The sequence below is a fragment of the Branchiostoma floridae genome, chromosome 6 (assembly GCF_000003815.2).
Source record: "Branchiostoma floridae strain S238N-H82 chromosome 6, Bfl_VNyyK, whole genome shotgun sequence".
Classification (NCBI taxonomy): Eukaryota; Metazoa; Chordata; class Leptocardii; order Amphioxiformes; family Branchiostomatidae; genus Branchiostoma; species Branchiostoma floridae.
This window is the reverse complement of record NC_049984.1, coordinates 19088551-19099510: the sequence shown is the minus strand read 5'-3', so window position 1 is coordinate 19099510 and position 10960 is coordinate 19088551. Positions and strand designations below refer to the sequence as shown.

At 42.4% G+C, this 10960-nt stretch overlaps 1 protein-coding gene across 1 annotated transcript; it reads left to right on the top strand.

Annotated features, from left to right (window-relative positions):
- The first annotated feature begins 8593 nt into the window (after positions 1 to 8593).
- On the top strand, positions 8594 to 9538 carry LOC118418599 (elongation of very long chain fatty acids protein 6-like). Its single transcript, XM_035824596.1, has one exon. The coding sequence runs from the start codon at positions 8696 to 8698 to the stop codon at positions 9413 to 9415; it is 720 nt and encodes a 239-aa protein (XP_035680489.1). The 5' UTR covers positions 8594 to 8695; the 3' UTR covers positions 9416 to 9538.
- Positions 9539 to 10960: the final 1422 nt, after the last annotated feature.

Sequence of the window (10960 nt, the reverse complement as noted above, 5' to 3'; positions counted from 1 at the left end):
AGAACCACTGCCGTGTAAAAAGCCAATTTAAAGCTAATAACAGCATCTGATTGGCAATAATTCACAGCAGAAATGCGTTAATAATCAGAACTCCCAAATCCTTACTTATTAACTCAACAAATCCCTCTTGTCTAGATACCGCAGTTTGTTACATGCAGTCGACAAAGCTGCCGGAACTGGTAATATGAGCTGAGGACCTTTCTACAAATGTCAAGTTTAATGAACCACACGTCGTTTTCTCACTTCGAAAGAGTTCTTTATCCCACTTCAAAGGAATTATTCTTTTGAAGAGAATTCGTATTCCCATTGGTGCATGGTGCTTATGAATAGATATGATCTGCCAGTAGCGTTACAATGACTGTAGTTAGTCGAGATACTTGAGAGCATAAAATGACATAACAATAATACAATAATTTGTGACTTTTGATGCTTAGGAAATATGAGCGTTGAGAACTTAACAATGACTTCAATCGGAAGGCTCCGTTTCGTCAAAAAGAAATTAACTTTTAGATTCTATTCCAAGCCGTGAGGCAAGAGAGTCAGATAACGTAATTAAATGCGTATTGCCACGGCTAATTGGCACGTTTTCAGAACCACTGCCGCGTAAAAGCCCGGATTTAAACCTAATAAGAACGAGGATTTGGCAATGATTCACAGCAGAAATATGTTGATAATCAGAACTCCCAAATCCCTGCTTATTAACTCAACAAATCCCTCTTGTCTAGATACTAGCAGTTTGTTACATGCAGTCGACAAAGCTGCCGGAACTGGTAATATGAGCTGGGGACCTTTCTACAAATGTCAAGTTTGGTGAACCATACTTCGTTTTTAATTTCTCGCTTCAAAAGAGTCCTTTATCCCACTTCACAGGAATTCTTCTTTTCAAGAGAATCCATATTCCCTTTTCCGGCTTTGGTGTTTCTGAAAAGATATTATCTGCCAATGGTGTTACAATTACTGCAGTAAATTCCACTGACTATTGAAGAGATATTTGAGAGCATAAAATGGCAAAACAATAATACAATGAGGTGTGACTTTTGATACTTTTAAAAAGGCTAGGGAATATGAGCGTTGGGAACTTAACAATGACTTCAATCGGAAGCACATAAGAAGTTTCTTTATTGATTCTAGTACTCTTTGTTCTTTCTGCTCACGACATGGAATCGGGGGTCGATGCCAGTGATTGTTTGCCTTTGGTGCTGTTTACTACAAGAGACTGTTATACACAGTGGGCTGCTGTGATAAATATACCTGACACCTTAGACGTCCCAAAATGCTTGATCTACACATTTCTTCACTTTCATTGGAATTTCTAAGGAGGAAAACATTTGTCATGGTCAGGAATCTTCAACTGGGGTGTAGTAGCTCATGGGGATGCACAAGGCTACTGGGAGAACTGGTACATGTAAATAAACCCTTTCAATTTGCTACTTTACTCACTACGAGACAGAAGGAGTCAGATAATTTCAAACAGCTGACATAGGTTCCCAAAGCTTTTACTATATTTAAAAGATCACCAAAGATAAATGTTTCTGACAAAACCCATCATTATGCAAAACATTAGTCAACGTCTCTTTCACATTTACAAAACTGTAATATCTTTGACATTGTTCATACTTATATCAATTTGCATTTAGATTCTCCTAATTGATTTAGTACCAACTTGTCTTGTCTAAAGTTACCTTTCTGTTATCCATTTTGTATATATATACTATGTATGTTGTTTACTACTCTTGTTTTATGCTCATTATGTTTTTAGTAGAAGGCTTTATATAAGCAAACTGTGATTTTTGCCTAATATTCACAAAAGATATATGAATAAAATAAAATAACATAAGTCAATTCATTGTCACTACCGTAAAAGAAGAAGTCGAACCCCACAATTGTAAGCACAGTCCCTTATAGTTGATTAGAAATAAGTGGTTTACACTCCGTTACTTTTCGTTTACTTTGAGACCGTACATTCAATTAGCCATGATTTTGAAAATGAAACACATTTACGCTGGGAAATTAGGTACATTAGTCTAGTCCTTTGGACGCCGCTGACCCATTTAAAGCTTTTGTGTGGCCGCTGAAGCACTCACCACTACTTATCACAGAAAATGATCGCTGATAGTTACTGTAGACTCCAATGTAACAAGTGCTTGAAAGATGACCTAGAATATTGGTTTGCCATCAAAGAGGCACACTATCACTCGCTAATTGAATATCATCTTGGGGCAGAAATCCATTCCCCATCCTCCATACACCAGTAGGAGATAAGATTGAATAGCAAATAGTTTCTGACACGTAGTCGTTATCGTTAATAACATGCCAATAACTTCTGAAATAGGCCAATTGTTCCCTATAGCCTCAATGGCCAGATGATAGATCAAACAGTTTGATCAACTGCGTTCTTCCTGGCGATGAACGCCGTAAGATTCACAACTAGGCCAATTAATCAATAGCAAATAGCTGAAGGTGCAGTGATAAAAGTGAATGATTTCTGTGTATTTGGGAATACGTGGAAAACTGAGAGATATCGGGAGATACCTGAAAATAAACTACATGGGACCTAGCAAGTTGAGATGACCAGTGATTGACCACATTACAGTGATTGATCACATTCACCAGTGAGCTAATGGATATTATAAGGTTTCTCACACATACCTATAAAGTTATGGGTAATATTTTATGTGTATGATGTAAGTGGAATAAGGAACGTTTATTTTGCAGACAAAAATACACAAAAGGAGTCGACTTTAAGTTGCACAAAGGTCTACCTGGTATGGTTCGGTCTGCCTCAGAGTATGGTGAGTAAAAGGGTATCTCACCATTGTTTCCTCTGACACCGACCCAAAACTTTCCAGGTGCGCTGCCACCGTGACATCCAACCAGCGACCTGGAAAGAACGGTACCAGAAATCACAAGATGAATGGGTATGGTTGTGGTTGGGTGAATAGATTCTTAATGAAACGTACGTTCTTCTCTTATGTTGGATGACAGTGAAAAATCGAAGCAGTTGCCCTTTGGACTATTGGCAGTACTGGGGTCATGCCAGTCAAGGCACTGTTTAACTGCCTGTTGAAAACAGCGTACAGACAGTTCGACCATTAACTGAAGGCAGAAAAAGTTTCCAGATCTGACAGCCCTGTGTGATGAATAGTCATACTCCCGCTCTGGTGACGCCACACCGCATCAGCTAAGTGGTCCGAGATATGGTAATCAAAATATAGTCAATCTATCTTCTCTGTAATGGCTTTTAACAGGCCGTAAGCCTTTCCATAAATGATCTGTGCATTACAGGTTTTTGTAATAATCCTACAGGCACAACAATTGTCACGCTAAGTGGGCGGAACGCGCGTTAAAGTTTACTTACAGCGTGCCATTCCTCACTCCTAAGCCGTTTTCCGGGCTTTTTGTATCCACTCAAAACTGCCTCTTAATGGTGTGTATCGGTTATTGTTAAGGAAAAGTTTGCCAACTTCTACAAAGCCGGCCATCACTAACAGAAGTGATCATATCACATATGATCTCTTTTGCGTTACACGTTCTTGCTATTTTTGGATCGGCTGCAACTTGGTATTTAAGGGGAAAACACTCAAAAACAACTACTCAAATTAAGAAATGTATTATTGAGTGTATATGTACCCGCGTGATACGGTTATAAACTTACTAACGGTATGCAGACGGAACATGTCTTTTGTCATGTTATTGCGAACATTCATGGCGTGGAGGGGGTGGAATTTATTAAACCATATCACACCAAACCATATCAAATATCAGAGCTGTAAGCACCCGGTCGCTATCCATATCATTGTTGCGCAAGTATGTTAACTTTATGTGGGAAAGTTAACTTTATGTGGTATCTCACTGCACTTGACTTGGGGCACCGGTGCGGCACTGCGGGGTTCGTTCACTGTGGCACTGTTGTGTTATTTTTGCCGACTTTTTATGATTTAGATATTGCGCAATACGTAAATGTACATGACTTAGAAGACAACAAAATGCACAAAACGTATGAAAGTTTTTTTTATCTCTAAAATTCGTTGAGTAATCTTTCGAACCCCACAGTGCCACACCGGTGCCCCAAGTGCAGTGAGATACCACCTTTCCAGGAAAGACGCCTACAGCATTTGTGCCGCTTCCAATGTCATATGTCTTTAATGTTCAGCATGGTTACACTGCTCATTGACGCGTGCACATGTGAATCTGGTACCCGCCGAGAAATTAGTCGCCAAACGTCTGCCAACGTTTTGTGATATCCCTAGGGTCCCATTAATACGGTACTTGCGATCGTGAGATCATCTTGGTTGATTTTTGTATGATTTAAGAGTCAATATGCATTGGGAATAATTTTCACATATATCATATCAGACTGATGAAATGGTGCAATATTTCCCATTTATCATTCCTACGGTAAGAAAGTATTCTTCTTCAATATCGTATCCATCTAATTTATTTCTCGATGCACATGGAGCGCTAGCAAGCCTTATGTTGTCTGAAGACCTAAAAGCGAACAAGAGCAGAGTACTTCATACTTGATATGAACTATTATAATTGCTATTTTCATTTCCTGACACTATCTTTTCTTCATTAGACTGATTTGTATCTGTGCCATTGTACTTATTTCTTTTCTCTTGAAAAACAACACCAACAGAGCAGTGGTTGTCCGTAACGGCATGCGCCTGCATGCATGTAGTACGATTACACAGTGCGTTTGAGCTCAGACTGCTTACTTGCGCAACAGTGATATGGATAGCGATAGGGTGCTCACAGCTATGATATTTGATATGGTTTGATGTGATATGGTTTAATGAATTCCATCCCCTTGAAGACAGGAATTTTCGTGGAGGCCATTAAATTTCATGTGTGTAATAACATTACAAAAGGTGTTCCGTCTGCAATGTTACTAATATGATACTGATAGTAAGTTTATAACCGTATAGGTATGTATACACGCCAGCAAAAGTCATCTCTTGCTTTTCAAAGACTATTTCGCTCCCCCCATGTTTAAAAATCACTCCATGAGAATAGAAAGCATCTAGGTCTCGATTTCCGATGTGCAGTACTAAGATATTCATGGTTTCACTGGATGGGCCCAATACATCAAATGTAGATGTCAGAACATATTGTAGTCGGCATTGATGGTGCCTCACTTCCCCATGAAATGTGTGAAGGGTTATGACCCGGCTTGTAGGTATTTAGATGAAGGTTAGACATCCAGGCAGGGTTTTAGTCAGCGTCTGTCCTTCCGTTCTTTGACGAAATTCTGCTACTGGGGACAGACAAAATATTGCCCATTCCGTCCCCCGTGACAGACAAAAACCGACATGTAAAGATGCTAATTGAACCAAACTGAGTCTGCCGGCAAAATTTGCCCTTCAAAATGAAGGAAATAGCATTTCATAGGGCTTAGATTTTAAAATTTTTCCGTAGAGCATACATCCGCACCTTCGACGGGATTTCCATTCAAAATCCAGGGGCCAGAAAAAAATTCAGGCTGACTAGAACACTGCGTCCAGGTAATAATGTACGCAAGGTAACACTGTCAACTGCTAACAGTTACATAAGTATATAAGTAACTGGATAGACTTTCAAATTCTATCCAGCTGCTTGGTTAACTGTTACTTAGCGCTTAACAGTTTGTACGTGATATTTGGCCTGAGGAATTGTGTAAAGATAATAGGCACCCGGATTAAACCATACAGCTGTCTAACATGGAGCTGTCTTCAATATGCTCCACAGAGCGTCTGTAAGTACCATTAAGGGGCTGAAAGTGCATCTTGGCAGTGTCTGGTGCATTCAGATTGTGGTGCTGCCAAATTATTGAAAGTACGGATCAAGTTGTATTTCTTGGTTTGGTATATGTATATCGATATTACGATTTTAGGTAGTGCAATCGTTTGAGAAATCTGTCTTTTAAAATGTTAACTATTACACCATGATCAAGTTGTATTTCTTGGTTTGGTAAATGTATCGGCATTACGATGTTAGGTAGTGCGTTGGTTCGTAAAATCTGTCTTCTAAGAATTTAACTATTACACCATAAGAAATGGCCTACCTGACTGTTTCGGCGTAGCAGTCCAGTTGTGAGTTGCAGGGAGCTCGGTGATCATCGTGACTCCCTTATCTTCTGATTCTTCACCTGTGCCTTCTTCACTTGGTGCCCCCGTGCTCCCCTCCTCCATAACGGCGGCACCAACGGCTAGAGCCACCATGAAGACGGTGCCCAACAGACGGAAAGCCGAACCGCAATGCCACGAAGACATCGTCAAGTCGGAATGGCGAAGTCGTGTGGAATATAATGGATTTTTGATTTGCCGGTGTTTCGAGCGAATCCACGTGCTAGACGAATGATATACAACCGCCTCCCACGCTTGAACATACGGACATCTGCATAATAGATCAGAGGATCAGAAGAATGGCGCCTTATATGCTGTCATCTCGGCAATTTATGTTCCCCTTCGCTCTTCCGTCGTCACAGCGTTACACATTGGGTTGTAAAATCACATCAATATTCTCCCAACCTCCCCTCCATGGAGAGTGGATCTGTTGTGAGTCCTGCTAGAAAACAGTTTGTGTTCCGATGCGCCACTCCATGGTATTACCCTGCTGACCTGGTTATAGACCACTTCACTCCATCATGAATTCCCTAAGGGTGTAAAGTTGTTTCGCGCGCTTTCCCTGTTTGACGTACTAGCGTCGTCAGCAAGAACTCTAGGCCTTAAGAGGAAAAGAAGTGAGATGGCCCAATAAGGGGCAACTTGAGCAACCCTTAGAAGACATGGATTCGTCTTGAGTCGATTGTCAACGTACTCTTTTGTGATTATTCATAATCTCCAACAAGATCCTCTGGTACAGTAGCCAAACACACTCCTAGGACGGCTTCACTTAATCTCCAAGCATATCTTACGTGGCATACGACAGTATCATAAGCTGGGGAAGGAGTTAAGCCGGCAGAGGAGTAAATTGGCCACGCATTAGGCTTCACTCCCTTGGCAGCTTTTGATACTATCTCAAGCTACCGTAGGATCTGCTAAGAGATTCTTATTCGTTCCCGAGAAGGAGGTATATATATATTGATATACGTAATCCACACGATGGAGAATCTCTGACGGCACAAGCCGGTGTGAGTAAGAACCTGTCCAGTCTGGCCATGGTCGGTTGGTCGCCCATAAGACAGAGACAGATTGTGGTACCCCAGCTAGGTTGTAGTCCACGTCGACGTCGACTGAATCCTATTGGTATACGTCAGAGCAGTACCTGTGTCGGCTGAGTGAGTCTTAAGATGCCCTCTCACTGCACTTGCGTCAAGCTTGCGTCATTGCGTCACTCTTTTGTTATTTTCTCCGATTTTTTACAATTTAGATATTGCGTAATACGTTTAAGTATGACGACAAAATACACAAAAAGGAAGAAAATTCTTCATCTCTGAAATTCTGAGCATCTTAAGAATCCCACAGTGATGCAAGCTTGACGCAAGTGCAGTGAGAGGGCACCATTACTGAGGTATGCGGTGCTATTTCTAATGGGCCCTTGAAAGCATACCCCTGATCATGAGGACTTCGCTCCCTAAATGGATACCCTCTACAACATATGTGAGAGCTTAAGTAGTATGGAACTACTATATATATGCTAATACAGCGCGGCAAAGCAGTGAAGCATGAGCTTTATTGTTGCCCAATTATAAGATACCGAAAGAAACGAGTTATGAGAATAAGGTCCAATTTGTTTATTGATTAAGTTTAAGCGGTCGCTTCAGACATTTCCTTTATCATAAAGTACAGACCCCTTTGCAGGTTCCTTTGATGTAACTCTCTGTTGATAGATTCATGATATATTGGCATCCTCTCCTGCCTATAAGTCCTACTATGACTATGGTAGATTTCCGTGACATTCTTTGGGGGCAAATCTTGGTTGTAGCCCCGGTGGTGTGGTGTGGTCTTTTCTGAACGCTTTTTGTTCGAAGGATATGGGAGTCACAAGAGTGGTTTGAGGAATTTTCCCCTTGGCGTTGTAAGGCCCTTTTCAAACGCTTCAAACATAGCTGAGTTTCTCTTTATTTATCACAAAAATGCTCAAAGTACGTCCAAAGTTACTTTTTTTTCAAATTTGGTCGTTTCTTTGTGGTCGAAATGAGTTTTAAGTAAAGATCGCTGTCTTTTTCGACAAGGTGTTTAACAGGAGCAAACACATTCAAGTGTTTGCGTCTCCCATTAAAGCTCGTTATCTAACATGTCGCTATTCTCATCGCTGGAAGAATAAATTTAGCAACCTGGCGTCGTCCAGAGTTCGAGTAGTACCGGTGCACCGGTAGCCTCCGTAGCAGGCTCTCTGGGCCCCTTTTCATCTTTTTTGGGTCATATATACTGGGTCCCTTGACCATTGGCCCCGAAATCATGCAGGCTCTACGGGGCCAATGGTCAAGCGACTCAGTACAAAAAGAAATGGCCAGCAAAAGTGTATTATGAGCCAATAAAAGACGGAAAAGGAAAATGGCTCCAGAAAGCCTGCTATGGAGGCTATTGGCTGTGCACCGGCGCCAGCCACGAGTGCTCAAGGCCAGAATCCTGCACGTATACTCACTTACTTTGCTACACTCAGACAAAGTTGAGGGACACTCTTCAGCAATGACGGAAACTTCTACCATTCCTTATGACGAAGCCCTGCCTTCTTTGTGGCCGTTCAATGCCGAGGCTGCTCTGAGCTCTGGATGTCCAGGAACTGGGGAGTGACCATCCCCTGCGCCGCCGCCTATCTGTTGGTGGTGTTCTTCGGGAAAAGGTCCATGAAGAACCGAGGGAGGCTCGACCTTCGTCCGCTCCTGACAGCCTGGAACTTAGTCCTGGCGGTGTTCAGTACCATGGGAGCCGTGCATTCCAACGGGGAGCTCATCTCCAGGCTGTATCGGGAAGGTCTCAGGTACGCCGTTTGCGACTCGTCCTTCTACCACGACGACGTGATCGGCTTCTGGACATTTCTGTTCGCCTTCAGCAAAGTCTTCGAGCTCGGTGACACTTTCTTTCTGGTCGTACGCAAGCGAAGACTTCGCACCTTGCATTGGTACCACCACGCGCCCACCCTGGTGTATACTTCGTACGCGTACGCGCACATGCATGGTCCGGGACTGTTCTCATTGGCTATGAACTACGGCATCCATGCTCCGATGTACGCCTACTTCACTCTCCGGGCAGCTACAGTAGTCTTACCGGAAGTCTTCGCCGTGTGTATCACGCTAGTACAGATCCTCCAACACCTGTGCGGCTGTGCCCTGAACGCATGGGCACTCTGGATCGTCCTGCACGGCGGACAGTGTTCCGCCGGTGTTCTCGTCAGTCTGGTGTCTATCTGCGTGTACGGAAGTTACGCCGTGATGTTCTTACGCTTCCTCGTCGACAAATACACCAGAAAGGACGACGGCAAGGCTGATTAGCAACAGAAATCTAACATTTGTCTTTTTTCTGATTTTTCGCCAAATTTAATCGACTGAACCAGACCACAATAACACGTTTGGGGAGCTTCATTAGTTTTAATTTCGTGAAAGTTACAAATTTGCTCCGTCATGCTTTAGAAAGTTACTGCTAATCTGTGAGAAGTTACCTGACTGAAATCCTAACCTGAACCTTTTATCATATTCTGTGAGAGAACCAACTTGGAGTCCAAGGTGTAAGGTCTAGGTTCTATCGCACTCCCTGTAGTGTTTGCCACTTAGTGCTACCTACTTATGGTATCAGAAGGTCAATGTGTCGCATTGTCATATCTTAGGGACAGGCCAGAAACAACCGTGTGGGAGGAGCTTTGTGAAGGGTTTGAACAACGGTAGGTTTCAAATGAGGATAATTCACACAACTGAAATTCATGAAAACAATGACAAAAACGACCTCGAATTTAGGGCGTGGTCACATTTGTCGTGCGATCGTCGTACGATCGCTAACTTCGGGAATTTTCGAGGACAAAAATATAAGTGTCCTGCAAAGTTCAACTGTCTTGGTACACAAAATGCTGTTTTGGATCCATGGTGGTTGTTGGTTCTGTCACGGACCACTTAAAAATCCTATTGCATCAAAATCGTACGACGATCGCACGACCTATGTGACCGCGCACTTACGCCCCTCAGCAGTCGCTCCTGGTTCGTCCTTTTGCGGTTACCCCATGTGAAAAGTGATATCAATTATGCACGAATTACATTCTCCTGTCACACACAGTGTTCTCTGCGTCTTTACATGTAACGTTATCTCATATCAATAGTCTGTGTAAGTTACACTGTAACTCAATCTCTGCCGTCCGGGCTCTAACTGGCCCCTCCCGGATGTTGGGCGGGCTGCTATAAGCGAGATTTAATCAGGCTATCATAGCAATAGCTAAAATGTGCTCTGCCAGTGCAAATGCCGGGATGGTATATGAGCTACGTATTTCAACGGAATTGTTCACGTGATTCCCACGTGGCCCACGTGATTCCCACGTGGCCCAGTACGTCTTGACACGTGCTGAACTATGATGGGTTAGAATGGCGTTTTAAGTGCGGTTCCATATTCCCAGAGTTGTTGCCGTAGTATATATTAGACCTATGTGCAGAGTGCAAAGTCACATCTAACTTTATTTCCATGACCTGGTAATGACTGTGTGATGCGTCTTTATAGTATGTGTAAAAGTCGGCATTATTTCAGGACTACAAATATCTACGTCATCTAACGTTACTTTTGTCAGCGAAAGATTACGCACTAGCAAAAATTATTTGTCAATACTGGCTTAACTAGGAATTCTTTATCATCAAATGATGTACCAGGCAGTTTTAAAGATACCAATTACGAATAATTTACTGACAACGCTTAACGTTGAATTAGGGTGGGTTGGCTATAAGTAATAGTGAATTATAATACATGTAGCTCGCTATTCCTCACGGAAAAAGGCAAGAACTCGGACTCTCCATGCACGTACCGGTAGCATTATTCAACACAATTCCTTTCTATATGGTTCC